Source organism: Lepidochelys kempii, chromosome 1 (genome assembly GCF_965140285.1).
Source record: "Lepidochelys kempii isolate rLepKem1 chromosome 1, rLepKem1.hap1, whole genome shotgun sequence".
Classification (NCBI taxonomy): Eukaryota; Metazoa; Chordata; order Testudines; family Cheloniidae; genus Lepidochelys; species Lepidochelys kempii.
The window spans coordinates 2,095,001-2,116,236 of NC_136380.1; the positions used below are offsets into that span (position 1 = coordinate 2,095,001).

A 21,236-nucleotide genomic window follows, 5' to 3' on the forward strand; every position below is an offset into this window, starting at 1 on the left:
AAGTTTGAACACACTGCCTCTTTTCCTGTCCTCTGGTAAGACAGAACAGCTTTCCTCCACCTCTTAATGGCAGCCTTTCAAGTATTTGAAGAACGCTATCATGCCCCCCCTTAATATCCTCTTTTCCAAACTGAACATACCCCGTTCCTTCAGCCTTTGGTCGTATGGCTTGTGTTCTATCCCTTTAGTCATTTTGTCACTCACCTCTGGATCCTTTCCATCCATTGGTGACCATAATTGGACACAGTACTCCAGCTAAGGCCAAACCAGTGCTTTGTAGAGAAATACTATCACATACCGCGACCTGAATGACATGCCTCTGCTAATACAACCTAATGTTGCATTTGCCTATTTTGAAACAAACCAACAAAAAAAAATAGACTAGCAGGTTTGGAAGCGACCTCTGGAGGTCATCTAGTCCAACCTGCTGCTCAAAGCAGGACCAATCCCCAATTTTTTCCCCAGATCCCTAAATGGCTCCCTCAAGGATTGAACTCACAACCCTGGGTTTAGCAGGCCAAGGCTCACACTACTGAGCTATCCCTCCTCTCAAAAAGTCAAACACCTGAGAGAAATATCAATCTAACCCCGGTGTAGACATGAAGAGGTAGACTTAAGAATTCTTCCTTCCACCTAGCTAGCACTTCTTGGGGAGGTGGATTACCTATGCTGCTGGAAGGAGTCCTGCCTTTAGTGTAAGTAGTGTCTACACAGAAACACTAAGTCAGCTCTGCTATAGCGTTTTAATTGTAGACAAGCCTGCAGGCAGATTTTGCAAAAAATTCAGTCTGGATCTGCCGACATGGAGAGTTGGAGAATCCACCACTTCCCTTCACAGTTTGTTCCAGCAGTTAACTACCCTCAGTGCTGAACATTTGGTCATTATTTCCAGCTGGAATTTGTCTGCGTTCTGCTTCTACCCCTTGGGCCTTGCTTTGCCTTTCTCCTCTAGATTACAGAGTGCATCAGTACCCACGGTTATCTCGCCATGAAAGTGTCCGCTTGATCAGTTTTTTTGATAAGTTAAATAGATGAAATCCTTCAAGTTTCTCATGGTCCAGCTTTTTCTCCAGCCTCCAATCATTTTTGTGGCTCTTTTCGGCACCCTCTCCAATTTTTCAACATCCTTTTAAAATGTGGACCTCAGAAATTGATGCATATGGTTTCACCAATGCCATGTACAGAGGTAAAATCCTTCTCCTGCTCCAACTCACCCTCCCCTGTTTATGCATCCAAGGATCGTATCAGCCCTTTTGGCCACAGCATCACACTGGGAGCTCACAAAGAGCTGGTTTTACACAATGACGTCTAAATCCTGTTCAGGATCCTTGCATTGCATAATACAGTGTCCAAGACTGCGGGTCAGGCCTGCATTTCCTGTTATGAGAGGATACATTTGCATCTGACTGTATTAAAACATTTCGTTTGCATGGGACACTCTTACCAATGTTCCAGATCAGTCGGTATGCCTGCCCTGTCCTCCTCATTTTCACCACTCTGCCAATCTTTGGGTCATCTGAAAATTTTATCTGCAGTGATTTTCTGTGTCCTCTCAGATCATTGATGAAAATACTGCCTAGCATTGGGTCTAGAACTGATCCCTTCAGAATGCCACTAGAAACAGACCCGTTCACTGGCAATAGCCGATTAACAATTGATTTCTGAGATCTGTCAGTTCAACAGTTTTCGTCTATTTTATTTGTGCACGACTGATATTGTAGAGTGTTAATTATCTTATCTCAGAGTTTTCCCTGATATATCAAATGCCTCAGGAAAATCAAAGCTGATTACATCTGCATGGTTCCCTTGCTCAGTCAAATGTGTAATCTATTAAAGGGAGGAAATCAGGTTTATTTGATGAGACTGGGTTTGCATAAACAGTGTTGTTGAATGGCATTTCTTATATTATCAATTTTTTTTCTTGAACTAATTCCATACCAGCTTTTCCATTGCTTCCTAACCTTCGCAAATCTTTTTTTTTAAATAGTACCTTAATTTTTTTTAATACTTTACATGTAACAGAGGAATTTCCTTAAAACTTTTCTAGGATTCCTTTTGTTCTTAATATACTTAATAACCTCCTTTTTTGTAATCCTCAGCCTGCCAACTTTGGATTTTCCCCTGATGTCTTCAGTGTCCCTTATCAGTTTTCATAACTTCTGTTATGAGTTACTGGCTATTTTCCCTTTTTCCCATTGATATACATATATCTTCCCCACCCTAATTACTGCCTTCACTTTGCAACTGGACCTGCTTTTTAGCCAAAGGTTTTCAGCATCTTGACGGAGCAATCATGCCTTTCTTGCTATCTCATGATCTCTTTTTAAAAACACTCTCAATTTGCATTCACATTTTTTGTCTAATTATTTCCTTCCAATCAGTTTTGATGAGAGTTTTCCTCAGCTTTGGGGAATTAGCACTTTAAAAGCACTAAGTGTCTATAGAAAGTACTGGTTTGGTGTTCTTCTCTGTTTCTCCATTTGAATGTAATCAGTTCCGTTCTTTATTTTGCTGTCCTCTATTATATGTTCCCCTTGTTTGTCTCTTCTCTAAACAGCCTCAGACTTTTCAGTCTGTCCACATATGGCAACCTCCCCATTCTCAGAGCCTGTCTTGGAATCCCCTTTTTATTTGCTAGATCATTTATAGAGACCAGGTAACCAAAACTGAGCACATATCCAAAGCAGATTAGTTTCCATTGCATTCTGAAGGCATCCAGATATTGTTTTTATTTTGGCCACTGCTGTGAAGGAGCGGGTGTTTCTCCGGAGCTGTTATCAGTGATGCCCAGGCCCTTTCTCTGAGGTGTTTTCTAGTTGGGATGTTTCCAAGGTTTGGGGTTTTCTCTACTCTTATATTTTAAGCAACCAGATGACAAATGGGAACTCCCTACATGGATTCTCTAGCCTGGCTTTCATTGTGTTAAGGAACAATGATTGATAACCAATATTCACACTCGTGTTTCCTGTTGATGCCTCTTAAGGTTTCCCCCACTAAGACATGTAAGAATTATTGATGCATGGAGCATCATCATATATTGAATTGGCATAAGAAGGGTCAGTTGTTCAAAATTCATTTATTTAAATAATAAGAATGTCATTTCTCTGTGTATGAAGAGCAACCAATCTACTTCACTCACAAGAACAGTCTCCGCTAGTGTATGTAGTGTCTCATATTAACATTGTCTCTCCATCTAGGCATTTGTAAAGCGACCATCACCCTGCACCCTGGGGACATACAAGAAGTGACGGGAAACTACAGTGTATGTGGGAGACACCGTTCTGCCTCAGAGTTGGACACCTTCTCCCCTACTCCATGTCAGATTCCAACACAACTGACTTCACAAATCCCTCCACCTTCATCCTGATGGGCATTCCTGGCCTGGAGGCTGCTCATGTCTGGATCTCCATCCCCTTCTGCACCATATACACCATAGCCATCTTGGGAAACATCAGCATCTTGTTCATCGTGAAGATAGAGCCGAGCCTCCATGGGCCCATCTATTATTTCCTCTGCATGCTGTCTGTTACCGACCTGGTCCTGTCTACGTCCACCATGCCAAAAATGTTGAACATCTTCTGGTTCAATTCCACTGAGATAGATTTCAGTGCCTGCCTCACCCAGATGTACTTCATTCACTGTTTCTCAGCAATGGAGTCTGGGATCTTAGTGGCCATGGCTTTGGATCGCTACGTGGCCATCTGCCATCCCCTGAGACATTCTACCATCCTCACAAATTCTGTTGTGGCCAAGATTGGCCTGGCCATGGTGCTGCGCAGTAGCATACTTGCATTCCCCTATCCCTTCCTGGCAAGGTGTTGGCCATACTGTAGAACCAACATCATCCCCCACTCATACTGTGAGCACATAGCTGTGGTGAATTTGGCCTGTGCCGACACCCGCCTCAGTAGTTATTATGGCCTCTTTATTCTATTCTCTGTGATCTGTCTGGATGTTTTTTTTATCACCGTGTCATATATCCAGATCCTCAGGGCCATCTTCAGCCTCCCCACAAAGGATGCCCGACTCAAGACTTTTGGGACCTGCGGCTCCCACCTTTGTGCCATCTTGGTTTTTTACATTCCAGATTTCTTCTCTTCCATCACACATCGGTTTGGCCACAATGTGCCCTTGCATTTCCTCATTCTCATGGCCAATGTGTACCTTTTGGTGCCCCCCTTGTTACACCCTATCATCTATGGTGTGAGGACCAAACAGATCCGGGAAAGGCTGCTCCGGCTCTTTCCTCATAAAGGGACCTAAAAGTTTTCTCCTCATGATTGGGGTCTCAGGCTGAGCTCTGTGTAGAGCTGGCTGGTGATATGGTGCTGGGCCCCCTTCCCTGAATCACTTGTGGGAATCACTTGTGGGCCCCTTCCCAGAATCACTTGTGGGAATCACTTGTGGGAATCACTTGTGGCAGTGGGAGAATTCTAGTTTGGATATTAGGAAAAAAGGTCAAACATTCCTTCAAAGCTTGTAACATCTTTACCCCTTACCTGCTTTCCCATTAAATCTTTCTCTTTTTTTACCATATTCCACAGTACTCATATCAGCACCCCTCTTAAGATACCCAGATTTCACTCCTTATGTTTCAGGGGTAATCTGAAATTGTTCCAAAATGATTTCTTTGAATTTACAATACTCTAAAGCATTCTCAATTGGCATTTTATTGAGTGTATACAGAACTTTACCAGTTAACTTTGCAACTAAAGTGTTCATCTTCTGGTCATCAGGAATCACACATAGCCTCTCAAAGATAGTGAATTATTCAGCAATATCAATGGCCTCATTGTATGCAGGACACAACTGTTCCAATTTGTGGATTTTTGGAGAGGTGGAAATTTGTGGAGGGTTCTGGTTCTGCTTGTCCAGGAAGTCCAACAGGTGTTTCTGTGCTCCCTCTTTCTCCTTAATTTCTTGTTATTTTGGTTCCCTAGACCTACTCTTTTCAGCCTTCTCTCTGGCAGTCTCTGTCTTCTTTAGCTTAAAAATTCACCTATGTGCTTTTTCTTTTTCTGCTGCCTGCAATTTGAATAGCTCCAGTTTTGAAATTGTTTGCTGCTTTCTCTCATTTTGTTGCTTTTTCTGTCCCTACTTCCCTTTCTGAAATAAGGAAACAGAAAATAAAAACAATGGTGACCTATTTGATCTCCAGCCACCACGCTTAACAACTCTGCACAAGTGTATGAAGTTCAAATTTAACTCAGAACAACAAGGTGTGCATTTCACACTGCTTGTAATGCCACTGTGATGGACTTCCTCAGGATGCAATCTGCACTGCTGATCCCTCTAGCATATCAGTCTGGGCCCCCTCCCCTCTCAGGCTATGAGAAGCTTCAGTCACCTACAGGTCCTGCACTTACAAAAACGTTCACAGGCAGGGACACACCCAGTTGAGTTACATGAATGCTTTCACCAGCAACCCGTGAACCCACTGTAGCAAAGCTCCAGTCAAGTACCCCCAGTTCACCAGCCTAGGACACAGAGCTGACTGTCTTGTCCTGCTCATAAGCCTGAATGGTAAGTTTATTACTCATCTGCCCCTTCCTCATTGTGGAGAGGACAAATCACCAGCCCCTGATCCTGAGCAGATTTCCCTTTATACTTCAAACAACACACTGGTTTAGGTTAAAAAAATAAAACAGATTTATTAACTACAAGTAATAAGTGTTTCAAAGAAGATTACCTAAGAAATAAAGCAAAATTGCAAACTGAGTTCTATAAACTAGACAGGATTTGAATCAATGAGTGTCTCACCCTGATGGTAGAAACAGTTCCCCAATCCTCCATACATGGGCCGGGATTTCTTCTTTCCAGCCTGGGACCACCTGCCCGGTCACAGTCTTTTCCCTCTAGCCATGCTTTCAGGTGTTCAGTTGTGGGGGACAGGGAGTGAGACCAAGTGGTGATGTCACTTTCCCTTTTATAGCTTCTGCCAGGTGGACGGAACCTCGTTTTTCAAAATAAAGCCCACAGCAGTTAGTGGAAACGTACAGGCACAAGATTGAGTCCAGAATCATCTGAGTTGGTTACGTGCTCTTGCATGCTTCAGTGAGTCATAGAAGTGAGTCATATTCTGGTCCATGGCCCATTGTGCTCATTAATGGGGCATGAATTTGAATAGTCCATTCACAGTGTGCTGGCTCTACTGAATATAAACTACATTTTGGGAATGACCACAGGAACAAACACATTTGAAATGTAGGTACATAGGTCATTTCAAATCCCAAAATGAGACATGCATACAAATATGATGGTCATATTCAGCAAACCATAACTTTTCCATTGACACCTCATAGGACATATTTTGTACATGAATTGTTGCAATTACATAACAGTGGTTAATATGGAGGTGCCAATATGTTGTTTTGGGGTACATAGTGTCACAGCAATATATCTATCAAATGGTATCATCTTGTCCAACTAGTGCTCGAAGCAGGACCAACTCTACCTAAATCATCCCAGCCGGGACTTTCTCGAGCTGTGCCTTATAAACCTCTAATGCTAGAGATTCCACCACTACCCTAGGTAACCCATCCCAGTACCTGAACACCCTCCCAGTGAAATAGTTTTTCCTAATATCCAACCTAGACCTCCCCCACAGCAACTTGACATCATTGCTTCTTGTTCTGTCATCTGCCACCATTCAGAACAGCCTAGCGCCATCCTGTTTGGAACCCCCCTTCAGGTAGTTGAAGGCTGCTATCAAATCCCCCCTCACTCTTCTCTTCTACAGACCAAATAACCCCAGTTCCTTCAGCTTCTCCTTGTAAATCATGTGTCCCAACCCTCTAATCATTTTTGTTGCCTTCCGATGGACTGTCTCCAATTTGTTCACATCCCTTCTGTAGTGCAGGGACCAAAACTGGATGCAATACTCCAGATGTGGCCTCACCAGGGCTGAATAGAGGGGAATAATCACTTGCTTCGATCTACTGGCAATGCTTCATAGAATCATAGAATATCAGAGTTGGAAGGGACCTCAGGAGGTCATCTAGTCCAACCCCCTGCTCAAAGCAGGACCAGTCCCCACTGTTTGCCCCAGATCCCTAAATGGCCCCCTCCAGGATTGAACTCACAAGCCTGGGTTTAGCAGGCCAGTGCTCAAACCACTGAACTATCCCTCCCCCCTTCTATCCCTCCCCTGCTTCTACTAATGCAGCTCAATATGCCTTTAGCCTTCTTGGCAACAAGGGCACACTGCTGACTTATGTCCATGACCTGACCTGACATGACTTTTGTGTAGACACGACTGACACCGAAGGCAGGGTTTCTTCCATCAGCATAGGTAACCCACTTCCCCAAGAGGTGATCGCTAGGTGGGCGTAAAAACTCTTCTATCTACCTTCTTGTGACAAAGATGACAAAGTGCTGGAATACAAGCCATATGATCAATGACAGACAGAACTGGTTATGTTTAGTTTGGAAAAGAGGAGATTAAGTGGGGACATGATAGCAGTCTTCAGATACTTCAAAAGGCTGCCATAAAGAGCTGGAAGAAAGTTGTTCTGTCTTACCACAGGGGGCAGGAGAAGAGGGAATGTGTTCCAACTCTATTCGGTTACATTTCAAGTCTGAACATATAACACATGATAAAAGAAACTTGTTAACATAATGCATATTTGACCTGTGGAACTTATTGCCACTGACATTATTAGAGCGAAGAGCTCAGCTTAATGAGATACACAAACAGTTTGGCCATTGTACGTGGTGCTGGTGGCATGACTTTTAGTTAAGACTGTCTAACCCCTTCAATAAGAAGACCTTATTTTCAGTTGCTTATAAGTTTGCCAAATTTTAGGCATTTGGACTGATATTTCCCAAGCTGCATGTGTGCTTCCAGCAGAATTGTTTTTTTAAAGTTTTCAGAATAACCGTCCAGCTGACTTTTCTCAGGAAACTAGGAGAAAATATGTCTTCCCCGTGTTATTTTTTTTTCTGATTGTTCCAATGAGTTTCACTGAGGAGCCCTAGCCCTACCCCATAGGGTCTTATACCCTGCAAATTCCCAGGATGGCTGGATCGATAGTAAACAGACAGATCTGGAGAAAGATGCCTGAGGGGAGACACAAGCACTTTCTGCAGACACACGGGGTGGTCGCTAAAGGATCAGAGATCAGTAGTTCTCATCAGTAACTATCATCCTATTGTGCAGCACCTTTCATTGAAGAATCTTGAAAACCCCTAGCAAAGGAAAGTCACTTTGAACATATCCCCATTATACAGATAGGTAAACTGAGGCATGGGGAGACATGACTTGGTCGAGGTCACACAGAGATTGAGTGGCAGGATGACAGGCAGAACCCAGGAATCCTGACTTTCCTGCCATAACCATGGTCTGTGTGTCACACCAAAAGGGAAATAGACTCCTGCTCTGGCAGAGACTGTTCATTTTGAGGATGCAGTGGAAAGGCTGGATGAGCAGAGCCTGAGTCTGCACGATCCCCTCATGGTGAATCTGAGGTTTTCAGAACTTACTGGAGTTTGTGAGCTCCCCACTCCTGGGAAGCATCAACTGCAGGTGTCCACTTCTGTTCCCACTCAGATACCTGCCAACAAATCACAGTCACTGGGGTTACTTCTGGGGAACGGACTTAGTAAAAGCGACTAATCTAATCAAATGTTCCTGGGGATAGTGGCCTCGTCTTCCCCCCAAAGGTGCCATGGGAAAAGGGGCGCCCTGTAGACAGGATGGAGACTGGATTAGTGTTTCCATTGGATTTGTTCTTGCCCTCTCTGTTCGTTTCCTCCCAGTCTCTCCCTGGTGGAATTGAAAATTAATGTTTCAGGCTCAGTCAGACTTTCCAGCATGGCCCCAGTGTCAGGCTGCTTGAATTCCTATAACTGAACTCTCTGCCTGCTCATTGGGCTAATCTGGAGTATTTCTCTGTCAAGGTTCCTCCCCCACTCTGAACTCTAGGGTACAGATGTGGGGACCTGCATGAAAACCTCCTAAGCTTACTTTTACCAGCTTAGGTTAAAACTTCCCCAAGGTACAAATTAATTTTACCCTTTGCCCTTGGAATTTCCACTGCCACCACCAAACTTTAACTGGGTTTACTGGGAAACGTAGTTTGGACATTTCTTCCCCCCCCACAAAATCCTCCCAACCATTGCACCCCACTTCCTGGGGAAGGTTTGGTAAAAATCCTCACCAATTTGCATAGGTGGCCACAGACCCAAACCCTTGGATCTTAGATCAATGAAAAAGCATTCAGTTTTCTTACAAGAAGACTTTTAATACAGGTAAAGGAATCACCTCTGTAAAATCAGGATGGTAGATACCTTACAAGGGAATTAGATTCAAAACATAGAGAATCCCTCTAGGCAAAACCTTAAGTTACAAAAAAGACACACAGACAGGAATATTCATTCTATTCAGCACAGCTATTTTCTCAGCCATTTAAAGAAATCATAATCTAACACATATCTAGCTAGATTACTTACTAAAAGTTCTAAGACTCCATGCCTGTTCTGTCCCCGGCAAAAGCAGCAAACAGACAGGCCCAGACCCTTTGTTTCTCTCCCTCCTCCTAGCTTTTGAAAGTATCTTGTCTCCTCATTGGTCATTTTGGTCAGGTGCCAGCGAGGTTACCTTTAGCTTCTTACCCCTTTAGAGGTGAGAGGATTTTTCCTCTGGCCAGGAGGGATTTTAAAGGTGTTTACCCTTCCCTTTATATTTATGATGTTCTCCCATGCAGAGCACTTGAGCTTTTAAGTACTGGAATGAGGCTGAACAAATTTTCCTCTCCGAACTGAACAGAGGTGCTGTGTCCACCTGTATTCAAGTTACTAACACTCTGTAGCTGGCAAGCATGGTTTGACCTTCATCTGTAGCTATTGCAAAGGGGGGCTAGGACCTGATTTACTTTTTTTATCAATAGACTCATAGGGTTCAAGGTCAGAGGGGAGCATTAGATCATACAGTCTGGCGTCCTGTATAACACACACCATTACATTTCACTCATTTACCCCTGTATTGAGCTTCATAACTAGTGTGTGATTAAGACCTGGTCTACACAAATATTTTATATCATCTTCTAGTATGACCCCCTGCCCGGATGCAGGATTTTTTGCATCTAAACCATCCTAGACAGATGACTGTCCAACTTTTTTTGGAAAACCTCCAGCTAAGGTGCTTCCACGGTCTCCCGAGGCGTCTGTTCCATTTTCCGCCTGTTCTTACACTGAGGAAGTTTTTCCTGAGATTTCATCTCAATCTGCTACGCTGGAGTTTGAACACATTGGCTCTTGTTCCACTGGCTGCGGTAAGACAGAACACCTTTTCTCCATTTTTATGTCAGCCCTTCAAGTATCTGAAGACCATTGTCATGTCCCTCCTCAGCCTGCTCTTTTCCAAATTAAACATATCCATTTCCTTCAGGCTTTGCTCATATGGCCTGCATTCCATCCCTTGGATCACCTTTGTCTCTTAGCCCTAGACCATTTTCAGTTTTTCTACATCCTTCTCCAGCTGAGGCCTAATGAGCACTGAGTAGAGGAATACTATTGCCTCCCATGACCTCCATGCTATGCCTTTGTTAATGCAATCCATAATTGCATTTTCTTTTTTTCCAGTTGCAAAAAAATCCACCCCCCTGAGAGATGTCGCTATATCAACCTAACCCGGGTGTAGACAGCATGAGGTCATTGGAAGAATTCTTCCATCAGCCTTTCAGGGGAGTGGGTTACCTACTCTGATGGGAGAACGCCCTGCCGTTGGCTTAAGTAATGTCTACATTGAAGTGCTATGGCAGCGCTGCTGGAGCATTTTATGTGTAGAGAAATCAGATTTTATTTCAACTCCCTTGACTATCCAAATGTGGACTCTCACTGAAGCATGAAATTGGGTTTATTTGACAAGACCAGTTTTCCATAAACCTTATTGTTTCCTGGCATTAATTATATTCCTAGAATTTTTCTGAACTAATTCCATACAAGCTTTTTCATTATTTCCTAACCTTGTCAAATCTTTTTTTAATCTTTCCCTTTATTTTTAATACTTCTCATTTAACACAGAAATGTCCTTTATTTGTATTTATTTATTTAGGCTCTGCTGCTGCCTGATTGCTTATTTCTGGTTCTGAGTGAGGTGTGTGGTTGATTGGTCAGTTTGTAACTCTGGTGTTCACAACTCCAAGTTTCTACTGTAGATTCTGTTTAGCATCTTCCTTGACAGCTAATGGACTTGAAAGGATTACATAAACTCATGTGATATGAGTACCTCAAACTGCTCCTTTCCAAATGCAGAACAAAACTATTTCTTGAACCTTTTCCACCTTTTCTGCAACATTAACAAGTTTTCTTTCTCCTTCTAGGAATTGGCCCCAAACTTTTGAAGGATTTCTTTTGTTCTTTAGATTCTTAATAACCTCCTTTTTGTGATCCTTAACTATGGCATTGTCAAGTCAGGTCGGAATTGAAAACCTGCTTTTTCCAGGAACATAAGCATAACAAGTGCCTGAGGAGAAAAGTGGAACTCTTGATGGAGGAAATGTCATCAAAAGGGCAGGTGAGCAGATTCATTCGGTGCTTTGCCAACAACATCCATAAAGGACAGATTGGGTCCTGCAGGTATGGCTGATCACTAATCTAGGAGTGGAGCCCTGAAAGGCAGACAAATGGAAGACTCCTCTTCACTGGCAACTCCTGCAGCACAGCTCGTTCAAAATGTATCAACTCCGTCCTTCCTTCGATCCAAACCAGTGAAGTCAAGAGGGGCACGCTCACACATAGGTAAAATAGCACCCTCATATTAACTGCCCAGGCTATTGTGCCACATCACATGGAGAGGACACTCCATCCTTGCTGGCAGCATGGATACAACATGGAAGGTGGCAGTTACGGGTTATAAGTTCTCACTTGATTGGCATAGAGTAGGGCACCAAGGGTTACCTTCAATGGTGGGAGGAACCACTGCACTCCATTTGTCAGCCATCACCCACCACATACCCGAGCAGCCCCCGGACAGTTAGGTGCTGAACCACCATGCCTCATGGGGTGTGCGGGCTAAACCAAAAGTTCAATGATAGATGGAAACCTTGCACCTGGCAAAAATAAGAAACCATGAACTTTCCGGCTTGACAGCTGGAATGTCAGGACCATGTGTCCGGCACTGACAGAGAATGATGACATACAATACACAAGCAGCATACGGAAGTTAACTTCGATAGACCGTGAGCTGTACAAACTCAGTGTTGACATTGCAGCACTTCAGGAAATAAGACTTGAATACACAGAAAAGAATTGAATCATTAGAACAACAGGGAGTGCTGGAAAAGGGGAATCCCACATACAGTAGCCTGATCTGGCCCATATTAAATGCTTCAGGAGATTGAGAGTGGATTTTAGAAAAAATAGTAAAGCTACACCCCCATAGCAACAATAGTGGCAGATCTAGCTCTAGTGATGGCAAGAACACAGGGCCCCCTAGATGGTTCTCTGTCATAGATTAGGCAAATTGTTTTTTCACCATCCCATTGCATCCCAATTCTTGGCCTGCTTTGCCTTACTTTTAAGGGACAACAGTACTTATTCAAAAGAGTCTTCCCCAGTAGACTTCTGCTCCATGTATGTGATAGCCATCTGGGGGAACTTCACCATCCTGTTCATTGTGAAGATGGAGCCAAGCCTTCATGGGCCCATGTACTATTTCCTCTGTATGCTGGCCATCACTGACCTGGTCCTGTGCACTTGCACCCTTTCCAAAACACTGAGCATCCTCTGGTTTAATTCCAGGGAGGTAGATTTCAATGCCTGCCTCACCGAGATGTTCTTCATTCACTGCTTTTTGGACATGGCTATGGCTTTTGACCACTATGTGGCCATCTGTGATCCTCTGAGACATTCCATCATCCTGAGAAACCCCATCGTGGCCAAGATCAGCTTGGCTGTGGTGATGCGTGGCTGCATGCTTGTAATGCCCTGTCCCTTGCTGGCAAGGCAGTTGCCATATTGCAGAACCAACATCGTCCCCCACTCCTACTGTGAGCACATAGCTATGGTGAATCTGGCCTGTGCAGACATTCACATCAATAGTTATTACGGCCTCTTTAATGGCAATCTTGGTGATCGGTCTGGATGTGTTTTTTATCGCTGTGTCCTCTATCCAGATCCTCAGGCCATCTTCAGCCTCCCCACAAAGGATGCCCGGCTCAAGAATTTTCAGACCTGTGCCTCCCACCTCTGTGCCATTTTAGCCTTTTATATCTCAGGTCTGTTCTCCGTCCTCATGTACCAGATTGGCCACAATATGGACCTGCATTTAAATGTTCTCTTTACCAATGTGTGCCTCCTGGTGCCCCCCATGCAAAACCCTGTCATTTTTTATGTGAGGACCAAACAGATCCGGGACAGGCTGCTGTGGCTCTTTACTCATAAAGGGACCTAAAGTTTTCTCCTGGAGCTCCATGGACAGCTGGCTTTTGACATGCTGCTGGGCCCTCCTCCTTGAATCCCTGACTTGACAGTCAGAAAGACATTAATCCCCTTCCTGACCTTACTGTGTACTGTCAGGGTGACAAACTGGGGAATCGGTCTATGTACAACTCATTGAGTTGACACCTTTTTAATTGCTTGTATTGGACCCCCAAGCCTCCCCCCTTGCCCCACCTCTTCCAACAAGGCCCCACCCTGCTCTTCCTCTTCCCCTCCAAGGCCCTGGCCTGGTTGCTTGCTCCTCTCCTCTCCTCCCCGTGTCATGTGCTGGATCATCTCCTTGTCCCTCCTCCTCCCACCCCCCATTTAAGGTTTTGGTAGGGGTGACAACTTTAAACATGATTCAAGGGGCTACTTAGGCACTAAAAACTATTTTTTCACAGATAACTTACCAATTATCTGACTGGAGAACTGTATCTAATTCCTATGTAAAAGAAAGAAAAATAAATAAATATTAGACCCCCTCAGCTCTGATACGAAAATGTTCTGGCATCTTGGGGCAAGGAGAGGCAACCAGGGGCCTATGTAGATGTTTTTTTTCATGGAGGGCTCTTATTCCATACCTGGCTGGACTCCAGCATCAGTGCCCCAGTGAAAGGGGACTTGTGAGCAGTGGGGAAGACTAGAGACCCCGCTACAGGTGACCCAGGAGAGCCAGGAGGGACAATGGGAGATGTATTCGGCCCTGCATGAACAAATGGGGCAGCTGCTCTATGAACAGCAGGCCCTTGTAAGACTCCTGAGGAAGGAATCCAAGAGAAAAGCCCTGCAGCAGGACCAGGAGGCCAGTGGCGGAGTATAGAGCTTGTTACTCCTGCAGGAGGTGTGGACATTTAAGGAGGAATTGTCCCTACTGGGATGGGGCAAGGAGCCTCACCCAGAGAAGGGGAAGGGACATGGCCCTGGGAATGCCTGCTGGGTGAGGAAACCCAAGGGACAACAGACCTGTTGGGCCTGTGGGCAACATGGACACCTACAGTGGGAGTGCCCAGGCCCCAGGTGGAGGGTCCAGTTGAAGCCCAGTGAGAAGGGGCCCAAGGCAGCAGAGAGGCAGGGAGTCTGCTTTGGCTGCCACGAGTGGGGCCATATTAAAAGGCACTGCCCCTTCTGGGGAGGGCAGCCGAAGAAGAAGGTGCCTGGGGACCAAGAAGTGGCAAAGATGAGCGAGGTCAACATGGCAGTGAAGGCGGTAGACCTGCCTGAGAGCCACCAGCATGAGGTGGCAGAAAAGGGGACTGAGACGGAGTGGGCCCCGTGAGAGGTTGGGACCCAGGCTGTGAGGGAGCAGCCTGCAATGGGAACCAAGACCCTGACATTACAGGGTCAGGAGGATGTTAGCCAATGGACGTGGCTGACGGCTGTGGGACAGGCCCACTAGACAGCAGAGGTGGAGCTGCAGAAATTCCACAAGGAGAAGGAAGACCTGACCCTGAAGTTGAAGGAAAATGAAGAGACGTGAGGGTGGCTGGTGAGACATCTCCAGATTGCACAGGGTAGAGGACTCCCCTACCCCAGGGCATGGCATTTTGAGTGGGGGGGTGTGGAGCAGGGTAGTCACCCTGCTCCAGTTTGGATGGGGTTAAAAACAGCCCTGGGAAAGGGCTGCCCCGGGGAGTCAATCACGAGCGGGCTTGAGGCAGGCAATCAGGGCCGAGCAGGACAAGTATAAGAAGGGCTCCTGGGGAAAAGGAAGTGAGTCTTGCTGCAGCAGTGGAGCAAGAAGGACCTAGCTGCCTGGGAGAGACAGGGGAACCTTGGACAGAGCAGTGCTGGGGAAGAGCAAACCAAGCTGGGGAGCTCTGGCCTGGCGACCTCCCAGGCTGAGGCCTTGCAGCAAAGGCCTGAGGATATACTAGGGAGGCAGCCAAGCCAAGAAAAGGCCTAAATGTGGCTTCCACAACCTCTCTCCTGTGCATACATATACCACGACTACCACTACATATACCACGACTACCAGCTCCTTCCCAGAACTGCACATAAGTCAATGTCTGAAGAGGTCCACAAACTTTGGACCTGGTTGGTAAGTTACCATGCAGTTCTTCTGGTCATTGCAAACCCAGCTATCTATGTCTCTAATATCAGAGGGGTAGCCGTGTTTGTCTGGATCTGTAAAAGCGGCAAAGAGTCCTGTGGCACCTTATAGACTAACAGACGTATTGGAGCATAAGTTTTGGTGGGTGAATACCCACTTCGTCGGACACATGTAGTGGAAATTTCCAGAAGCAGGTATAAATACGCAAGCTAATATTTATACCTGCCTCTGGAAATTTCCACTACATGCATCTGAAGAAGTGGTTATTCACCCATGAAAGCTTATGCTCCCATACGTCTGTTAGTCTATAAGGTGCCACAGGACTCTTTGCCGCTTTTATGTTTCTAATGATTGAATCCCCCATAACTATTAACTGTTTCTCCCTAATAATTGGAGTTGCCTCCTCCAGAGAGTTATCCTCAGTATGAGAGGGTCCCAAGGCATCATCTAGAAGGAGGGTCCCAACTGCTCCAATTTGATGTTTTCCTTCCCTGAGACTTTCATCCTCCTCAGCATCACAGAGGCTGTCAGACCAGGGGTGGGACCATTCTGCTCTGTCCCGGGAAGTCTCATCTATGTAGCTCTCTTGTCTCCCTTAGCTCCTCCAATTCAGCCATTGTGGTCTCCAAAGTCCATACATGGTCCTTAAGCACCTAACTCCCTCTGATTTGGGCTTCTAGGGGCTTGGCTGATGGGATGGAGATGGGGGCAGTCAAGGCTGATTCCCCACTCAGGCACTTAGAGTGCAGAAGGTGGGGGCCCGCAAAAGACCTTAAAATACCTTGCCACTCCAGGCTTGTATTAAACTCCCAAGGTTACAGATTCTCCCTTGCCCTGGGTCATGTTTCTGCCACCACCCAAATGCAACACCTCCTTAGAACCCAGGAAGGCTCCCTTGGGAATTCCTTCCTGTGAGACATCCTCAGCTCCTTCACCCCTCCTCTACGGAAGAGTCGAGAAAAGAATCGAGGAAAAGAACCAGCTCTTGCCACCCGCTGAATCTGAAACCCTTTGTTCCTGCTAGTAGATAACTGAATAATGTGCACAGACACCCTCTTCTTCTTAAGACACAAGAATCAAATCATGTTCTTAAAAAGATGATTTTTATTGAAAAAAAAGAAGAAAGAAAACACACCTGGAAAATCAAGGATGTTGCTAGATGTTAAAGAGCAACTGGAAAAGACTAAACCCCAGAAATTGCTTCTCTGGGGTTCAGCTTAAAGATTACAAAACGGAAAAAGCACCTTTGTTTAGCACAGAGGACTCAACAAGCCCAAAATAAAGAGAGAATCCTGATCACATCTAACAAAACATTTTGTGCTACTTACATATTTGTAGTTTCAAATGAATAATTCTAGGTAGGAATGCTGAGGAATTTTCATGCCTGGCCCAAGCTTCTTACAGCATACCTCTGGGATGGTCTCTCCAGGCGAGAGAACAAACCAAACAACAGATGACAGAGCAGAAGTTTTTTTTTTTTTTCCAATTTGAAAGTTTCTACCCTTCCCATTGACTCTTTTGGCCAGGTGCCCACTCACTTCCTCTTACCTAAGCATTTCAGTTAGACTTCTTAACCTTTACAGGTAAGGCAATAGTGTACAGCTACTAAGAAGGATTTTTATTGCTAACTGACTGGCTGGGTGTCCATAAAAGGGTGCTACCCTCCCCCCACATTTACCACAGAGGCATATTTTCATGTGGGATTGTCATCTGTGAGCCCTCTCCTGGAGCGGGATGCCTAGGACAGATCACCATTTTCTCATGAGAGACCCGAGAGAGACATGGGACACCCAGATCCAAAATCTTTGATCTATCTGACTTCAAACAGGGACTTAAACACAGGTCTCCACATCCCCCAGGAGTGCCCTGAGCACCAGGCAAATGGCTGTTCGGTGTGGAGCTCTCAGTCTGTCCGTCTGGAGCTCTTCTACTTTATAGAAATAAACCTTAAGTGGCACAGGGCTTTGAATCTGGGTCTCTCACACTCCAGGTGAGGGTGCTAAACCGCCGGGCTATGGGACATTGTGGGTGTGCACATGCAGGGACACACATCCACACACATCATGGATGCATGTGAAAAACACACAGACACATGGACGCACGTGCATGTAGACACATGCATTTCCAGCCTGCAAGGCTGCATCCAGAAGTCATAATGGATTTGGCCTCTGGTGGAACCTGAGGCTCCTGCAGGGTCAGGCAGCGGATGAGCCGGGGTTTGAGAAAGGCAGCGGCGCCTAAGTTCAGTATTTACCCAGGTGCCTTTGTGGATCTAGCCCCTGGAAGCATTTCTGGAAGATGCTTTAGTCAAACACAAGTTGAGGATGTTCAGTTCCAAGGGTGCTGGCTGGCGTCGCTTGGAGGAAACAGCTGCATTCCCGGACGTCCACCTCTCACTTTCAGAGAACTCTTTCCTCTTTTCTTTGCACAAGGAGAAGCTCCCTGCAGCAAAACACATTTGTATCGGCTCTTCCCTTCCTCCAGTGGCTCTCGTGTTCCAGCTGCTGCCCTGCTCGGACCCGGGCAACGCCCCTGTATCATCTTTGTGTCTGAAGATTATTGGTTATGTACTGGTATCAGTGGAGCAGTGCCCGTGAGTGGCCAGAGCAGCGGTGCTCAGGGGTCAGGGCTCTTGGTTTCTATTCCCAGCTCTGCCACCGACCCATTGTGTGGCCTTGGGCAAATCACTTTACCTCTGCATGGCTCAGTCCCTCCTTGACATGGGGATGACGCTGCCTAGCAGCCTAGCGAAAGGAATTCGAGAAAAAGCGTCATGCAGAGCGTATGTTAGACTCAGCTTCACTGTTCAGCTTCAGCCCCTAAGAAATGGGTGCCCTGTAGCTCCAGATGGGGGGCTGTGTACATGTGTAAATATCCAGCTAATGGCAGGTGGGCTGTTTATCTCACTCCCGGTGAGCTATCAAAGCCACCCCGGCCTCTGCCCAGCATCCCAGCTTCCCAGCTAATGAAGGGGCTGATCCTTCTGCCTCTCTCAGCTGTTGTTCACCTAGATACCAACCTGATCTCTTGCTATGCCCCCAAGGCCAAGCTCAGGGCAAAGGGCTCCCAGCCCATCCCCATTGCCAGTACCCTGCCGGCTACAGGCTCCCAGCTGGGAGGAACAAAGGGGAACTGAAAGCTAAGGAAATAAACCACCCAATTGTCTCTGGCCTTAGAACTTTGTAGCTGAGCTTTAGGGCCCACAAGCTGTATGATGCAGAACCTCACCCACCTATAACACAACCTTGCTCCCAACCCTCAGCTGCTTTTATACGGCTTCCTGGCTTCCCTCTCTGCTCCTTGTTGGTCCCAGTACTGCAACCCGGCTGCACTCACTGAAGACTCCTTCTCAGGCTGCAGCAGCTCCTGTCCCAGCCCCAGAGCAGAGGGAGCCCAGCTGTGGGGGAGGGTGAGAGAGAGGAGGAGATGATATAGAGAGTGACAGGGGAGGAGAGAGGGACAGGGGCAGAGCCTTAGGAGAAAAGGTGGAGAAGTGGGTGGGGCCTTGAAGGAAGATGGGGAGCAGAGGCGGTCTAGTTACCAGAAATAAGAAAGGTGGCAACCTTATGAGTTAAAGGGTTTGTCACACTGACACAGCACAGTATGGTCAGGAAAGGATTTAATGTCTCTTTGGCCAGCCAACGATTCAGGAAAGACGGCCCAGCACCCTGTCACCAGCCAGCTCCCCACAAAGCTCAGTCTGAGAACCAGAGGACCAGGAGAAAACTTTAGTGCCTTTCTGAGTAAAGTGTTGGAGGATCCTGCCCAGATCTCTTTGGTCTTTATCCCATAGATAATGGGGTTTAGCATGGGGGACACCAGTAGATATACATTAGTGCTGAGAATGTGGAAATACAGGGGCATATTCTGGCCAAACCGGGATGTGAGGGAGGAAAAGAGACGTGGGATGTAAAAGGCTGAGATAGCACAGAGGTGAGAGCCGCAGATCTCAAACGTCTTGAGCCTGGCATCCTTTGTGGGGAGGCTGAAGATGGCCCTGAGGATCTGGGTATAAGACATGGTGATAAAAACCACATCCAGACCAGTTACACAGAATACCACAAACAGGCCATAGTAACTACTGACGTGGGTGTTGGTGCAGGCCAGCTTCATGACGGCCATGTGCTCGCAGTGCGTTTGGGGAATAATGTTGGTTCTGCAATATGGCCACTGCCTGGCCAGGAGGAGATAGAGCAGTACAACTATGCCACCATGCAGCATCACAGCGAGGCCAATCTTGACCACCACCGGGTTTGTCAGGATGGTGGAATGTCTCAGGGGATGGCAGATGGCCTCGTAACGATCCAACGCCATGGCCACAAAAATCCCAGATTCAATCATGAAGAAGCAGTGAATGAAGTACAGTTGGGTGAGGCAGGCACTGAAATCGATCTCCCTGGAATTGAACCAGAAGATGGTCAGTGTTTTGGGCAGGATGGACATAGACAGGACCAGGTCAGAAACAGCCAGCATGCAGAGGAAATAGTACATGGGCTCATGGAGGTTCAGCTCTATCTTCACAATGAACAGGATGGTGAAGTTCCCCAACATGGCTATGGCGTACATGGCACAGAAGGGGATGGAGATCCAGACATGGGCCACCTCCAGGCCAGGAATGCCCAGCAGGATGAAGGTGGAGGGGTTGGTGAAGTTGGTGGTGTTGGAATCTGACATGGAGTAGGGGAGAAGGTGTCCAACTCTGAGGCAGAACGGTGTCTCTTGCATGTACCGTAAGTTCCCCTGACTTCCTGTATGTGCCCAGCCTCTAGGGTGATGGTCGCAGTACAAATACCTGGATGGAGAGACAATGTGAATATGAGACACTACATGCATTACTGGAGGCTGTTCTTATGGGGGAAGCAGATTGCTCGCTCTTCACACACTGAAATTTGACGTTTCTATTATTCAGATAAATGAATCATGAACAACTGACCCTCCTAATGCTAATTCCATATTTTATGGTGGTCCATGCATCAAATAATTCCTACACATCATGGTTTAGGAACTCTTAATAGACACCAGCAGGAAACACAAGTGTCAATACTGGTTATCCCCAATTGTTTCTTAATGAAATGAAAGCCAGGCTCGGGAGTTCATGCTGTAGGGAGTTCACAATTCACACGGTTGCTCAAAATCTGAGAGTGGAAAAAAAAACTTTTGCCAAGACATGTGCCAGAGGAAACATCCCAGCTAGAATACATCTCAGGGAAATGACCTGAGCATCATTGATGGCAGCTCCACAGAAACTCCTGCTTATTCGCAGCAGTGAGCAAAGAAAGAACATATTCGAATGCCGAAGAAATGAGATGTGCTCAGTTTCGGTCATCCAGACTCTACTCTAAAGGGTATAGCAGTTATAAAGGGGCTTTCCACGATAGGCTGTGAAAATGCTGGAGGTTGCCATGTGCAGACAGATTGAAAAGTCTGGGACTGTTTAGTTGAGGGAAGGACAAACACAGGGTCATATGATACAGGAGGGAAAAATAAAAGATGGAACTGATTACATTTAAATGGGCAGACAGAGAACTGTTCCTTACCAGTAATATCTATAGACACTTAGTGTTTGAAATGGGACTAATCCCCCAAACTTGAGGGAAATTATCAGAAAAAAATGATTTGGGAGGAAAAAGATAGACAGCAAAATGGGAATGAAACTTGGAAGTCCTTTGAGAATAGTTTATTAGATTGCGAAAAAGCTACAATTCCATAATCAATGAGGGAGAACAACTTTAACTAAAAATCCCATCCAGTGGTAGAGGGAAGT

At 46.0% G+C, this 21,236-nt stretch overlaps 3 protein-coding genes across 3 annotated transcripts; 2 read left to right on the forward strand and 1 right to left on the reverse strand.

Annotated features, from left to right (window-relative positions):
- Nucleotides 1-3,264: 3,264 nt before the first annotated feature.
- On the forward strand, nucleotides 3,265-4,263 carry LOC140913382 (olfactory receptor 52E4-like). Its single transcript, XM_078853587.1, has one exon. It carries the CDS (start codon nucleotides 3,265-3,267, stop codon nucleotides 4,261-4,263), a length of 999 nt encoding a protein of 332 aa, XP_078709713.1.
- An 8,308-nt stretch (nucleotides 4,264-12,571) lies between these two features.
- Nucleotides 12,572-13,393, forward strand: LOC144930873 (olfactory receptor 52H1-like). Its single transcript, XM_078854347.1, has one exon. It carries the CDS (start codon nucleotides 12,572-12,574, stop codon nucleotides 13,391-13,393), a length of 822 nt encoding a protein of 273 aa, XP_078710473.1.
- Nucleotides 13,394-19,036: 5,643 nt separating this feature from the next.
- On the reverse strand, nucleotides 19,037-20,146 carry LOC144930906 (olfactory receptor 52R1-like). The gene has a single exon (XM_078854526.1). It carries the CDS (start codon nucleotides 20,144-20,146, stop codon nucleotides 19,037-19,039), a length of 1,110 nt encoding a protein of 369 aa, XP_078710652.1.
- Nucleotides 20,147-21,236: the final 1,090 nt, after the last annotated feature.